The sequence below is a fragment of the Pseudophryne corroboree genome, chromosome 3 (genome assembly GCF_028390025.1).
Source record: "Pseudophryne corroboree isolate aPseCor3 chromosome 3, aPseCor3.hap2, whole genome shotgun sequence".
Taxonomy (NCBI): domain Eukaryota; kingdom Metazoa; phylum Chordata; class Amphibia; order Anura; family Myobatrachidae; genus Pseudophryne; species Pseudophryne corroboree.
The window spans coordinates 39,431,625-39,447,980 of NC_086446.1; the positions used below are offsets into that span (position 1 = coordinate 39,431,625).

General features: G+C 47.8%; 1 protein-coding gene across 1 annotated transcript in view; it reads left to right on the top strand.

Annotated features, from left to right (window-relative positions):
- LOC135057126 (uncharacterized) overlaps positions 1-16,356 on the top strand; it is a 184,155-nt gene that overhangs the window by 65,357 nt on the left and 102,442 nt on the right. The window contains 1 exon segment of the mRNA XM_063963021.1: positions 7,725-7,831. Coding sequence (XP_063819091.1) covers positions 7,725-7,831 — 107 coding nt within the window.

Here is a 16,356-nt window from a genome sequence, read left to right on the forward strand (position 1 = left end):
GCAGCGCAGCCTCTGGCTCTCTGGTTTAGCTGCCCCTACTTCCCAAAATGTCTATCTCCATGGAAATGGGGGCATGCAGTAAGTCCATGCCCCCCTGACTCAAAGCACATCCTCGTGTGTCATGTCCTTGCGCCCCCTCCCCCCCAGTGACGTGCGCTCACAAGTTTACAAATGCCCAATCCAAATAGGAGCCACAGTTCGTCCCTGGCAGTAGATATCGGCACCACTCTCCACATCAATAACAGACCATAGTGTTATATAAGCATCTATGTGCCTAATTCAAGGTCGATCGCAAAAGGAAAATCTTCCTCTAATGGCAAAATCCATGTGCACAGCAGGTGGGGCAGATGTAACATGTGCAGAGAGAGTTAGATTTGGGTGAGGTGTGTTCAAACGGAAATCTAAATTGCAGTGTAAAAATAAAGCAGCCAGTATTTACCCTGCACAGAAACAATATAACCCACTCAAATCTAACTCTCTCTACACATGTTACGTCTGCCCCACCTGCAGTGCACATGGTTTTGCCAATTAGAGAGAGATTTTGAAAACGCCCATTGCAGAAATTGCTAATGAATCGCAATATGCGGGTTGATCACAAAACCATACACAGTTATCGGAGCATCGTCGATTTTTTCCTATCTACACCAGGCAGGGTCATCCACAATTCGTGTGACACAAACGCTGGAAGTGGTCATCGCAGACGTCAGAGGCCCTCCTTAAAAACGCCTGGGTACGCTTGCATTTTGTCAGACACAGCCATAAAACAGCAGGTTTCCGCCCAGAAACGCCAACTTCCTGTCAGTGAAACAGCGGCTGCATTGCGCTCATGATCTGTACATAATATATGTTGCTATTTTTGCTAACGCTTGCGCAATGCGAACGCTGCACCTGCACAGTCGTTCGATAATCGGCCGGATTGCGAATCACAAATTTTACAATCCTTTCTGAATAAGAGCATAGACAGATTCTTCAAGAATGTATGAGATCAGTGGGTGTGGTAAAAGGATTGGGTGTAACCAAGTATTATAAAATAAGTGCACCATCAAATTTCAAGTTATCTTCCTGTAACCCTGAGAGAAACAAATGCTGTCTCTCAGTCTGTACACGGGCGTGGTCTTTGGAATAAATAATTCTTTATTAAACTGAATCCAATTCAATCTGTTACTTCATACAACATGAAAATAAACTATTCAACAGACATAGAGAAGCTAGCGTGAGGACATGGAGCTGCAGGTAAACAGGAAACTTTAGTAGGAAGGTTACTAAACACATAGTGTCTGGACTGTAGGTATAAGAAAAATAGGGAATGTGGGAGATTGTACTTTGTACACATTTGTTGATAGGAAAAAATAGTGTCCCAAGATTTCCTGAAATGCTGGAATACCTTTATCTTTCCATGTCTGATAGTGACCTATTGTGTGAGAGGTCAGGGTTGCCTGAAAATGGAACATATCTGGAACAATGCAGATCTGTATGTAAACATGTATTAATAGTCACCCAAGTGTTATAAAAGTCTGTAAATAAAATATGTGACAGTATACCTCTAGGACGTTATGTACGGGGCAGATGCAGAAGGGCGGCAGGAGATAATGGTGAAAATAGCTCTTCCTCTAATGGTAAACTAGTGAAACGAGACAATCGTGAACAGTGGGAAATATAACAAAATGCTTATTTAGAAAATGTCTGAATATCTGGTAGATGAAGGCCTCCTCTAGACTTTGGTTGAATCATCTTGAGTTTGGAAATTCTAGGTTTTTCTTTCCGTATACATTTAGAAAAGGCTTTCGTCCACCGAAGGTCATCTAATCTTGAAAGCACCAGAGGGAGCATTTGTAAAGATTAAGCAAGTTTAGGAAATAAAATCTTTTTAACCACTGCTCTCCTTCCCATTAATGACAGAGGCAGATCCATCCAATCCTATCAATGCCACGGAGAAGCTGGCAGAATACATTTTATGAATGGAAGGTGAAATAAAAATACCTAATTTTCTCTTACGTCATAGAGGATGCTGGGGACTCCGTAAGGACCATGGGGTATAGATGGGCTCCGCAGGAGACATGGGCACTATAAAGAACTTTTAGTATGGGTGTGCACTGGCTCCTCCCTCTATGCTCCTCCTCCAGACCACAGTTAGATCTTGTGCCCAGAGGAGATAAGGTGCATTACAGGGAGCTTTCCTGAGTTTCTCTGTGTAAAGAATTTTGTTAGATTTTTTATTTTCAGGGAGCACTTGAAGATAGAGAAGCAGACCTACTTAAATGATAGGCTCTGCTTCTTAGGCTACTGGACACCTTTAGCTCCAGAGGGAGTCGGAACACAGGTCTCACCCTGGGGTTCGTCTCGGAGCCGCGCCGCCGTCGTCCTCGCAGAGCTGGAAGATAGAAGCCGGGTGAGTATGAGAAGAAAAGACTTCAAGGCGGCAGAAGACTTCAGATTTTCACTGAAGTAAGCGCGCAGCGAAAACGCTGCATGCCATTGCTCCCACACAACACACACAGTGAAGGCACAGATGGGTGCAGGGCGCCCTGGGCAGCAGTAAACCTCAAAGGGTGGCATTATAATGTTTATTAGACTGCAGAGGCAGTAAATAAAGCAACCCCCACCATTTTTGGGGGAATTAGAGTGGGACCGAAGCCCGCCGCTGGAGGGGGCGGAGCTTGATCCCTCAGCACTAACCAGCTCCATTTTCTCCACAGAAGCTGCAGAGAACGCTGGCTTCCCGGGCTCTCCCCTGCTGAACAAGGCTCAGAGGGCTGAAAAAGAGGAGGGGGGCACAATTGCACGCAGTGAGTGGGAAAATCAGTGTTGATATATAAAAAGCGCTATCTGGGTTTATTCCAGTGTCAGTTTGTCTTCTGGGTGTGTGCTGGCATACTCTCTCTCTGTCTCTCCAAGGGGCCTTGTTGGGGAATTGTCCCCTTATAGTTATATCCTAGTATGTGTGGGGTGTCGGTACGTGTGTGTCGGCATGTCTGAAGCTGAAGGCTTATCCAAGGAGGAGGTGGAGCAGATGAGTGGTGTGTCCCTGTCGGTGGTGCCGACTCGGGAATGGATGGATATGTGGCATATGTTAAATGCAAGTGTAGCATCATTACATAAGAGACTGGACAAAGCAGAGTCCAGGGGGTCAAGCCACGGATTGGACCGACTCACAGGGCCCGTCGGGGTCTCAAAAATGTCCCTTGTCACAAATAGTAGACACAGATACCGACACGGACTCTGATTCCAGTGTCGACTATGATGAAGCAAGATATCACCCTAGGGTGACAAAAAGTATTCAGTGCATGATTATTGCAATAAAAGATGTTTTGCATATCACTGGGGAACCCTCGGTGCCTGACACGAGGGTACACATGTTTAATGAAAAGAAGCAGATAGTAAACTTTCTGCCATCTCATGAACTTAACGAGTTATGTGAAAAAGATTGGGAAACTCCAGATAAGAAACTGCAGATTCCCAAAAGGATGCTCATGGCATACCCTTTCCCTACACAGGACAGGGTACGTTGGGAATCCTCTCCCACAGTGGACAAGGCTTTAACACGCCTGTCCAAGAAGGTGGCGCTGCCGTCTCCTGACACGGCGTCCCCCAAGGATCCTGCGGACCACAGGCAGGAGACTACGTTAAAATCTATTTATACACATACTGGTACTTTACTTAGACCGGCAATTGCGTCGGCATGGGTATGTAGTGCAGTAGCAGCTTGGACAGAGACCCTGTCAGCTGACCTTGATACCCTAGATAGGGATACCATTTTGTTAACATTAGCCCATATTAAGGATGCTTTCTTATATATGAGAGACGCTCAAAGAGACATTGGATTACTGGGTTTAGGAGCCAATGCCATGGCTATTTCTGCAAGACGATCCTTATGAATCCGCCAATGGACGGGTGATGCGGACTCGAAAAAGCATATGGAGGTCTTACCTTACAAAGGTGATGTGTTGTTTGGGGAGGGTCTCGCGGACCTGGTTTCCACAGCTACTGCGGGTAAATCTACCTTTTGTTCCCCAACAGCAAAAGAAGCCTCCACAGTATCAGATGCAGTCCTTTCAGTTGCATAAGTCCAGAAGAGGTTGGGGCTCCTCTTTCCTCGCCAGAGGTATGGGTAGAGGTAAGAAAACACCTGCTTCGGCTAGTTCCCAGGAGCAGAAGTCCTCCCCGGCTTCCGCTAAGTCCACCTCATGACACTGGGGCTCCCCTACGGGAGTCCGCACCGGTGTGGGCATGCCTTCGACTCTTCAGCCAAGTCTGGGTTTAGTCAGACGTGGATCCTTGGGCGAGGGAAATTGTTTCCCAGGGCTACAAGCTAGAATTCGAGGAGGTGCCCCGGCGCCGGTTTTTCAAGTCGGCCTTACCAGCTTCTTCCCCAGAGAGGGAAGTAGTATTAGCTGCAATTCAAACGCTGTGTCAACAGCAAGTGATTGTCAGGGTTCCCCTGAACCACCAGGGAAAAGGATATTATTCGACCCTGTTTGTGGTCCCGAAGCCGGGATTTTAAATCTAAAATCCCTAAACCTGTACTTGAAACGGTTCAAATTCAAGATGGAATCGCTCCGAGCTGTAATATTCAGCCTGGAAGGGGGGGATTTTATGGTGTCATTGGACATAAAGGATGCTTACCTTCATGTCCCCATATATCCCTCTCATCAGGATTACCTGAGATTCGCTGTACAGGATTGTCATTACCAGTTTCAGACGTTGCCGTTTGGGCTTTCCACGGCCCGAGGATTTTCACCAAGGTAATGGCAGAAATGATGGTGATCCTGCAAAGGCAGGGTGTCACAATTATCCCATACTTTCACGATCTCCTGATAAATACAAGATCAAGAGATCAGTTGCTGAAGAACGTGTCGGTCTCCCTGAGGGTGCTCCAACAGCACGGTTGGATTCTCAATCTGCCAAAGTCGCAATTGGTTCCAACGACTCTACTATCGTTCCTAGACATGATACTGGACACGGAACGTAAGAAGGTTTTTCTCCCGTCGGAAAAAGCCCATGACCTCCAGAACATGGTCAGAGACCTGCTAAAGCCAAGAAAAGTGTCAGTTCATCAATGCACTCGAGTTCTGGGAATAATGGTGTCCTCATACGAGGCCATTCCTTTTGGCAGATTTCATGCAAGGACATTTCAGTGGGACCTTCTGGACCAGTGGTCCGGGTCCCATCTACAGATATATCAGAAAATAACACTGTCCCCCAGGGCCAGGGTGTCTCTCCTATGGTGGCTGCAAAGTGCTCACCTTCTAGAGGGTCGCAGGTTCAGCATTCAGGACTCGGTTCTGGTAACCACGGACGCGAGCCTCCAAGGATGGGGAGCAGTCACCCAAGGAAGATATTTTCAGGGAGTATGGTCAAACCAGTAGTCCTGTCTGCACATCAACGTGCTGGAATTAAGGGCCATATACAACGGCCTTTGACAAGCGGAGAGTCTTCTTCGCAACCTACCGGTTCTGATTCAATCAGACAATGTCACAGCCATGATTTTGCCCTTAGATTAACAAAATCCTTTCCTCGTATTGTCCATCTCCTCTGGGCACAGTTCTCTAACTGAGGTCTGGAAGAGGGGCATAGAGGGAGGAGCCAGTGCACACCCATACTAAAAGTTCTTTATAGTGCCCATGTCTCCTGCGGAGCCCGTCTTTACCCCATGGTCCTTACGGAGTCCCCAGCATCCTCTACGGTCTAGGAGAAAAAGATTAACCGGTAGGTTTAAAATCTTATTTTCTCTTACGTCCTAGAGCAGTGATGGCTAACCTTGACACTCCAGCTGTTGTTGAACTACACATCCCAGCATGCCCTGCATCAGTTTTAGCATGACCAAATAACTGTAGCAGGGCATGCTGTGATATGTAGTTCAACAACAACTGGGGTGTCAAGGTTAGCCATCACTGTCCTAGAGGATGCTGGGGTCCACATTAGTACCATGGGGTATAGACGGGTCCACTAGGAGCCACTGGCACTTTTAGAGTTTAATAGTGTGGGCTTGCTCCTCCCTTTATGCCCCTCCTACCAGACTCAGTTTAGAAAATGTGTCTGGAGGAGCCGGTCACAGCTAGGGGAGCTCCTAAGAGTTTTTCTAGTTTTTTTTACTTAGAGTTAGGCACAGGGACGCTGCTGGCAACAGCCTCCCTGCTTCGTGGGACTTAGGGGGGCAGTAGTGTCCAGCCCAGAGAGGTTAATGGCCACTATCTCCGCTGACAGGACAGTGAGCTCCTAAGGGTGATGATCGTTAGCTGCCCGAGGCGGCCACTCACTCCCGCAGCATGCCGCCACCCCCTAACAGAGCCAGAAGATTCCGGTGGTGAGTGTGGAGACAACAGGGTGGGAGCGCAGTACTGACACTGCGCTCCGGAGGCTCAGCGGTACACCTGTGCGGCACTAGGAGGGGTGCCCTGAGTCAGTGCAAATACCCTAAATTGCTCACTCTGGTTATCAGGGACCTTGGTAACGCTGCTAGCACCTTACCTCCGGCCAGTATAAAGATTTCAAAGTGCGGGAAGACGCGCCATGTTCGGGGGGTGGGGGGGGGGGCAGATTTTCTCAGAGCGGACCCAGCAGCTCACCAGCGCCATTTTATCCCTGCAGATGCGTAAACTGAGACGCTGACAGGGAGCACTGTCCCTCTACACGACTCCAACTATCCTGTGCGGTACCAGTGGGTTGTAGAAGGGGGGGAGGCCGTAGTTTACTGTGTAGTCTATTAAGGGTACACAGCGCCAGGTATTTAATTTATAACTGCCTGATATAGCGCTGTGTGTGTGCTGGCTCCAAACTCTGTGTTCCTTTGAAGATAATTCGGGGAAACTGTCTGACATTTTCCTGTGTGGGTGTATGCAAGTTTCTCACATAGCCATGTCCAGGGACTCTGTGTCTTATGTTGCAGAGGAAGTATCTTCTCCAGAGGAATCCATTCCATGTACTCAGGAATGTAATACCATGTTTCAGGCTCCTGAATCTGAGCCCCAATGGCTGGCTTCCATTAAGAGAATGATATCAGATTTCAACTAGGGTAGCCCATACTGAGACTGAAACTCAGGTTTTAAAGAAATCTATGGAAGTTTGCTCAGGTTCTGTCCCTATTATTTCTAAATCCCCAAGCATTTACCCAAATAAACGTGCACTTGCCCAGATTATGTAAGCCAACACGGATACAGACTCTGACACGGAGGACAGTGATGGGGATGTGCTTAGGGGGGCGGCATCCTTTGCAATGGGGGTGCAGCTCATGATTGAGGCCATTAGGTATTTGTTACACATTACTGACACACCACCTGAGCAGGTAGAGGAGGCTTACTTCACAGACAATAAAAAAAACCTCGCTAACCTTCCCTGCGCCTAAAGAATTAAATGTATTATTTTAGAAGTCCTGGGAAACCCTGGAGAAAAAATTCCAGGTCCCGAAAAGGGTTCTGGTTGCTTTTCCCTTCCCTGAGGAGGATAGAAAAAAATGGGAAAACCCACCCATAGTTGACGCATCTGTCTCCAGACTGTCAAAAAAGGTGGTTTTACCTGTCCCTGGATCTACCGCGGTAAAAGAACCAGCTGATCAAAAGATTGACACTACGCTCAAATCCATATACACTGCTTCAGGAGTGGCGTTAAGGCCCACTATTGCTTGTGCATGGATTTCTAAAGCCATAGTAAAGTGGTCAGGCACATTACTAGAGGACTTAGATACGATGGATAGAAGTGACATTGAACTGTTTTTACGTAACATACAGGATTCTGCGGGTTTCATGGTGGAGTCCATGAAGGACCTGGGTACTCTGAATGCAAGGATATCTTCCATGGTTGTCTCAGCGCACAGGGGACTCTGGCTACGCTCATGGTCTGCAGACGCAAATTCCAGGAGAAGTGTTGGGAACTTACCCTTCACAGGTCAGGCTCTATTTGGGGAAGCGCTCGATGCGTGGATTTCCACGGCAACCGCGGGTAAGTCGACCTTTCTTCTTTCAGCTGCCCCTTCTGCGAAGAAACCCTTTTGGCAGGAATCTGCATTTTCCATCGCATCACTGCTGTGGAACTACAGGTTCCAGCAGCTCAGTTCTGTTCCAGTTCTCGTTTTCAGTCCTCTGCAGCCTGGAGTACATAGTGCTTCAACTAACTCACAGCTGATCTGGACACCAAATCCAGCTAGTATCTCCGCCTGCAGTTTGTGTCCAATCACTGCTGGGCAGGTGGTATAACTTCCAGTTTGTGGCTCTCTCACATCGCCTTGGACAACACGTCACATCCCGTGAACAGACGGCTCCTGTTTGCAATCCTCTGTCTACAGAGAGTTCCTTGTGTATTAGACCTGTGGAACAACAGGTCCCAGCTGTTCCAGTTCCGTTCCAGTTCCCAGTTGTTCCTGTGTTCCCGTGGAACTACAAGTTCCAGCAACCCCTCCAGCTCTCCTGCAACATTCCGTGTGCAAGTTCCTGTGTTCCTGTGGAACTACAAGTTCCAGCAACCCCTCCAGCTTTCCTGCGACATTCAGTGTGCAAGTTCCTGTGTTCCTGTGGAACTACAAGTTCCAGCAACCACTCCAGCTCTCCTACTGCATCCAGTGGTTCCCTGTGTTCCAGTCTCCAGATCCCCTGTGTTCCTGGTTATCCTCCTGCATCTCTGTGGAACTACAAGTTCCAGCAACCACTCCAGCTCTCCTGCTGCATCCAGTGGTTCCCTGTGTTCCAGTCTCCAGATCCCCTGTGTTCCTGGTTATCCTCCTGCATCTCCGTGGAACTACAAGCATCAGCAACCCCTGCATCTGTATTTGGCTCCACACCTATCTACAACCACAGTGTGCTTCAGCCTCACCAGTAGAGACTCTCTCCAGGTGCATCCCTTCACCTCATCTGTGAAGCAGCTTGCTAGCTGCCTGTGCCTAACGAACTGCACTGTGAACATTCACCTGAGTCTCCTGCATCTGCTACCAGGTAGCTATACATTTATTACCATTCCTTCCATAGACTCTCAGCTTCCAAGCTGCACCATTTCCATTGCATACTTTTTATTGTTTATTCCTGCACGTTATTCTGCTGCCTTATTGTGTGAACTTTTATGTTAATAAATAACATTGCGCACATGCGTGGGAATCCAATCCAGTCTCCTCTCTTCCTCCATCCTACCTCCACTGACCCACTAGCGCCCCCTCCGGGGACACAAACCAGACCGAACCTGACAGTTTGTCCAAGGCCCATGGACTCGGATGGTGGTCAGAATGTGGGGTCAGGGGCCTTACAAAATCTGGTCTCCCGTTTGGATGGTCAAGAGGCTGCGCAGCAGCAGATGATCCTGTTTCTACAGGGAATGTCTATCCGTTTGGATACCTTGCAGCAATCCCTTCCAAGTTCTGTTGTTTCTCCAGTTCCTGTTCAAGTCACTCCTGCTCCAGTCATTTCAACTTTCCCTGCACAATCCGTTCCTGTGGATGGATCTTGCTCAAGTCAGTCCTATGGCAGTCCCTTCACAGCTAACTATCCAGAGAGAGCGACTTCCTCCTTTGAAAGCTTCAAGACTCCTTTGTTGTCTGCTGTGAACTCTGAGCCAATAAGCACTCTTTATCATCTATTGGAACAACTTCAAAGTCTCCTAACAAAAATCATTCCAATGATGCCAGAAATCCTGGGTGGTGCTTTAAACGCAGTGAAGAGTACTGCTCAAAGTATTGAGACTAGTGCGACCTCCGTGTCAACTTTTCTTCAAGCTAAAGTCTCTTCTCCTATGCAGAGAGAGGGCAGATTCCAGAATCCTCGGATCAAATCCGGTCCTATCCGTCAGTCCGAGGACTCCACCGGTTCCTGTCGCTTCAAGCTCTTCCGGACCCAATCCGGTCCCATCCGTCTGTCCGGATCAGCCTCCTCTGGTTCCAGCCAGCCCGAGTAGCTCTGTTTCCAATGCTGAGCTACCTCCTTCGGTTCCAGCCAATTCCAGCATCCTCGAATCAAATCCGGTCCTATCCGTCAGTCCGAGGACTCCTTCGGTTCCAGCCGATTCCAGTCTCTTTGTATCAAATCCGGTTCTATCCGTCAGTCCGAAGACTCCTGCGGTTCCAGCCGGTTCAAGCTTATCTGGACCCAATCCGGTCCCATCCGTCTGTCCAGATCAGCCTCTTACAGTTCAAGTCAATTCAAGTAGTCCTGGACAAATCCCTGTTCCATCCGTTTGTCCAAAGTTGTCCTCGGTTCCTGCCGATTCCAGTTCCTCTGAACCCGGTGTGGTTCTCTCCAGTGTTTCAAGTAAGCAACTCCTGTCGCTATGTCCAGAGTCTACAGTTCTTGCAGATATTGCAGTTGCCTCAACCCAGATGGAGGCTCTACGCATCTCACCCCAAGATGAAGCTTCTAGCATTCTGTCAACCTCAGCAGAGAATTCCCGTCAGTCAATCCAGGAGATGACGTCCTCTCTCCACCCTCGAGCATTTCAAGTTGATTCTACTCCTGCTTCTGAATGCTTATTCCAGTCCTCTACTCTCAAGTGTCCGACATGGTCTTCCGAGACTTCAACTGACATTCAGCCTTCCAAGTGTCCACCAGATACAAAAGCTCCAGTCTACTTTGATGGTGACTATGCTCAGTTTCGTGCAGTGGCGAGCCAATACCTCGCTTTTACTGAGTCTGAACCTTCAGTGACTATTTCTCCAGCCAATGCAATCAGATACTTCCTCCTGTTCTTCAAAGGTAGAGCACTGGACTGGGCGAATCCTCTCATTGAATCTAAAGATCCGTTACTGAGTGATCTTCCCGCTTTCTGCGAAGCCGTAAAACAGGAGTTTGCTCCAAAGTTTATGCATTCAGAGTCATCTGGGCATTCTGGCCAATTTGTCAACAGTTTATCTACTGCTAAATCCTCTCCAACATCTCTGTCTGTGCAAGATCAGGATACATTAGACCAAGCTATTAAAGATTTCCAAGCTGTAAAGTCAAGACAAGGTTCTCAGACTTCAGATTTGAAAGTTGCATATACTCCCGTGTCTCCATCCTACAGCAACACTTCTGAAAGTATTGACTCCCCAGATTCAACATCTGCTCAGTCTTCTGATCAGTCTTCCAGTTCTCAGTTTTTCAACTCAACTCCTTCCAAACACGAACAGGTTCTGTTGAATCAACGTATCAGAGATTTCAAGAATTACAGGAATTGGAGAGCTCCAGAACCAGTTCAAAGTCTACTATCTGTTGACGTAAGTGTTGGCTATGCTGCCGTAAACCCTAGTCCTGGTGTCTCATATAGCTTCAAATTCACTGGTCCACAGGTTGTCTCAGATAATGTTATTCCTAAACAAAAGGCTCCCATGACCACACTAGACCTGGACTTTGACTCTGAAAGTGAGTTTGTTGATAAAGACTCAAGTTACATTATGGGAGGTTCTATCCTTCCTAGCTATGCCTTTTCCCAGGAAGTAAATTCTGTCTCAAATGACCATGAATGGTCTACTTGTTCTGACGGGGAAAATCTGTCTTCTGAAGATGAAAGTTGGGAAGACTTTTGAGGACCTCTGCTTTTGTGTATTTCTAAGTTCTTTTTCAAGGTTCCTCCAAGTTCCAGCGTGGGTGTTCGGTGCCCACCCATAAAAGGGGGGGTACTGTCAGGAATCTGCATTTTCCATCGCATCACTGCTGTGGAACTACAGGTTCCAGCAGCTCAGTTCTGTTCCAGTTCTCGTTTTCAGTCCTCTGCAGCCTGGAGTACATAGTGCTTCAACTAACTCACAGCTGATCTGGACACCAAATCCAGCTAGTATCTCCGCCTGCAGTTTGTGTCCAATCACTGCTGGGCAGGTGGTATAACTTCCAGTTTGTGGCTCTCTCACATCGCCTTGGACAACACGTCACATCCCGTGAACAGACGGCTCCTGTTTGCAATCCTCTGTCTACAGAGAGTTCCTTGTGTATTAGACCTGTGGAACAACAGGTCCCAGCTGTTCCAGTTCCGTTCCAGTTCCCAGTTGTTCCTGTGTTCCCGTGGAACTACAAATTCCAGCAACCCCTCCAGCTCTCCTGCAACATTCCGTGTGCAAGTTCCTGTGTTCCTGTGGAACTACAAGTTCCAGCAACCCCTCCAGCTTTCCTGCGACATTCAGTGTGCAAGTTCCTGTGTTCCTGTGGAACTACAAGTTCCAGCAACCACTCCAGCTCTCCTACTGCATCCAGTGGTTCCCTGTGTTCCAGTCTCCAGATCCCCTGTGTTCCTGGTTATCCTCCTGCATCTCTGTGGAACTACAAGTTCCAGCAACCACTCCAGCTCTCCTGCTGCATCCAGTGGTTCCCTGTGTTCCAGTCTCCAGATCCCCTGTGTTCCTGGTTATCCTCCTGCATCTCCGTGGAACTACAAGCATCAGCAACCCCTGCATCTGTATTTGGCTCCACACCTATCTACAACCACAGTGTGCTTCAGCCTCACCAGTAGAGACTCTCTCCAGGTGCATACCTTCACCTCATCTGTGAAGCAGCTTGCTAGCTGCCTGTGCCTAACGAACTGCACTGTGAACATTCACCTGAGTCTCCTGCATCTGCTACCAGGTAGCTATACATTTATTACCATTCCTTCCATAGACTCTCAGCTTCCAAGCTGCACCATTTCCATTGCATAGTTTTTATTGTTTATTCCTGCACGTTATTCTGCTGCCTTATTGTGTGAACTTTTATGTTAATAAATAACATTGCGCACATGCGCGGGAATCCAATCCAGTCTCCTCTCTTCCTCCATCCTACCTCCACTGACCCACTAGCGCCCCCTCCGGGGACACAAACCAGACCGAACCTGACACCTTTTCTTCATCACCATTGCAGTCCTTTCGGACCGCAAAGGCAAAGAAGTCCAAGCCCCCTACTACCTTCTTTAGAGGTCGAGCAAAATCCAAAAAGCCTGTGCCTACAGGTTCCCAGGACCAGAAGCCTGCTTCTGGTTTCTCAAAATCCTCAGCGTGATGGTGGACCGCACAGGCTGGAGAACGGGCTGGTGGGTCGAGGCTCAGACGTTTCAGCCATGTCTGGGTGTCGTCCAGCCTGGATACAGGATATTGTGTCCCAGGGGTACAGGCTGGAGTTTCAAAAACTACCGCCTCACCGATTCTTCAAATCAGGCTTGCCAGCTTTACTGACGGAAAGAGCTATCCTATAGGAAGCCATCCAAAAATTGGAGAAGTCAGAGGTCACTGTTCAAGTTCCACCTCATCTGCAACACATGGCTTACTATTCAAACCTTTTCGTGGTACCGAAACTGGATGGTTCGGTCAGACCGATTTTGAACTTGAAATCGTTAAACCCTTACCTGAAGGAGTTCAAATTCAAAATGGAGTCTCTGAGAGCGGCAAGGTGATGGTAGAGATGATGGTTCTCCGCAGACATGGAGTGAACATAATTCCATATCTGGACGATCTGCTGATAAACATCGTCCAGGTAGACATTGTTACAGTCCATTGCTCTCACGACTCATCTGCTCAGGGAACATGGTTGGATCTTGAACCTTCCAAAGTCACATTTGGAGCCGACAAGGAGATTGTCTTTCCTGGGGATGATCCTCGACACGGACATGCAGAGGGTGTTTCTGCCGGTGGAGAAAGCGTTGGCAATACAATCAATGGTCCGGGATGTCTTGAAGCATACCCAGGTATCGGTTCATCAGTACATTCGCCTTCTGGGGAAGATGGTTGCCTCCTACGAAGCTCTACAGTATGGAATATTTCATGCTCGGTCATTCCAACTGGATCTCCTAGACAAGTAGTCGGGATCTCACCTACACATGCACCAGAGGATTCATCTGTCGCTGAAAGCAAGGATATTCCTCTGGTGGCTGCAAATGCCTCACCTGGAGGGCCGCAGGTTCGGGGTTCAGAACTGGATCCTTCTAACCATGGATGCAAGTCTCAGAGGTTGGGGCGCAGTCACCCAAGGGGAAACCTTCCAAGGAAGGTGGTCAAGTCAGGAATCCCTTCTTCAAATAAACATCCTGGAACTAAGAGCCATGTACAACGGTCTTCTACAAGCAGCACACCTGCAAGATCAGGTGACAAGAATCCTCCTCTGGGTAGAAAGGCACGCGGTGGCGCTGTCAGCAGTCTTCATTCCGGGAGTGGATAACTGGGAAGCGGACTTCCTCAGCAGGCACGATCTCCTTCCAGGAGAGTGGGGCCTTCATCCAGAAGTGTTCGTAGAGGTGACAAGTTTTCAGGGTGTACCTCAAATAGACATGATGGCCTCCCGTCTCAACAAGAAGCTTCGGGGTACTGTTCCAGGTCTAGAGCCCCACAAGCAGTGGCGGTGGACGCCCTTGTAACTCTGTGGGTGTTCAAATCAGTGTACATGTTCACTCCACTTTCACTCATCCCAAGGATTCTAAAGCTTGTAAAAAGAGCAAGAGTTCAGGCGATCCGTATTGCTCTGGACTGGCCAAGGAGGACTTGGTATGCAGATCTTCTGAAGTTATTGCTGGAAGATCCAAGGCCTCTTCCTCTTCGAGAGAACCTTCTGCAACAGGGGCCATTCGCTTATCAAGACTTACGTTTGACGGCATGGAGGTTGAATGCCAGATCTTAGCTCGGAAGAGTATTCCGAGCAAGGTTATTCCTATCCTGATACAGGCTAGGAAGGGAGTAATGTCTAAACATTATCATTGCATTTGGAAACAATGTGTCTTGGTGTGAGTCCAAGAAGATTCCTATGGTGGAGTTTCTCCTCTTCCTGCAAGCAGGTGTAGATATCGGCCTGCGTTTGGGATCCATAAGGATCCAGATTTCGGCTTTATGCATTTTCTTCCAGAAACAATTGGCTGTCCTCCCTGAGGTTCAGAATTTTTTGAAAGGGGTTCTTCACATCCAGCCTCCCTTTGTGGTGCCAACAGCACCCTGGGATCTTAACATGGTGTTGTATTTCCTACAGTTGGATTGGTTTGACCCTTTACAAAAGGCTGAGGTCAAGTTTCTCACGTGGCCTTAGCTTCTGCTTGATGTGTGTTGGAATTTGGGGCTTTGTCTTTTAAAAGCCCATACTTAATCTTCCATGAAGATGGAGCTGAGCTCAGGATGCGTCAGCAGTTCCTTCCAAAGGTTATGTTGGCTTTTCATATCAACCAACCTATTGTGGTGCCAGTGGCTACTGACTCCTCAAATACATCAAAGTCCTTGGATGTTGTGAGCGCTTTGCAGATCTATGTGAAGAGGACGGCTCTTCACAGAACATCGGACTCTTTGTTTGTCCTGTATGATCCCAAGAAATTTGGGTGTCCTGCTTCTAAGCAGACTATTTCTCGCTGGATCAGGTTCACTATTCAGCATGCATATTCTGCGTCAGGATTGTCCTGTCCAAAATCTATTAAGGCCCACTCTACTCGTAAGATGGATTCTTCCTGAGTGGCTGCCCGGGGTGTCTCGACTTTGCCAAGCGGCTACTTGGTCTGGGTCGAACACGTTTGCTAAGTTCTACAAGTTCGATACTTTGACCTTAAGTTTGGTCAATCAGTTCTGCAGGAACCTCCGCGCTCTCCCTCCCGTTCTGGGAGCTTTGGTACATCCCCATGGTACTAATGTGGACCCCAGCATCCTCTAGGACCTAAGAGAAAATAGGATTTTAATTACCTGCCGGTAAATCCTTTTCTTGTAGTCCGTAGAGGATGCTGGGCGCCCGCCCGCCCAGTGCTAATTTTTCCTGATGAGTACGTTTATCTTTTTGCACATTTTTTCATGTGTTCAGTTGTTAACAGCTGTTACTGTTGCGTTATGCATGCTGGTTGGCATGACTTATCTTAAAGGCCATGTTACCCGACATGTTGTTTATGGATGGTGTGAGCTGGTGTGAATCTCGCCACAAGTTTAATAGTAATTCCTCTCGAGAATGTCCGTCTCCATGGGCGCAGTTCCTATACTGAGGTCTGGAGGAGGGGCATAGAGGGAGGAGCCAGTTCACACTGTTGAAAAGTGCTGAAGGCTCCTGCGGAACCGTCTATACCCCATGGTACTAAAATGGACCCAAGCATCCTCTACAGACTGCGAGAAAAGGATTTACCGGCAGGTAATTAAAATCCTATTTTCCAGATGTGGGCTGATTTGAGTCCAGCATTTCTTAATAAACTGGTATCTTTGAACTTCTAGAGATTTGATGATCTTTACTTTAACTTGACTAACACATGGTCTAGTGTGAGACCACACTTCGTATATGCACATACTACATATATAAGAAGTATATAGTTATAAACTAAACACTGGTACGTAACCTTGGATTGGCGGACATGCCAGTCCCTGCCCTCTCCAATGAGAGATATAGAGTATATTATGATTACAATAAGTACTGAAGTACCCAATATAATGACCTATGGTCTGTCTAGTTTAGACCCAATTAGCTTCTGCATGTTTGTGTATTTCATTGTTCCAACTTAACT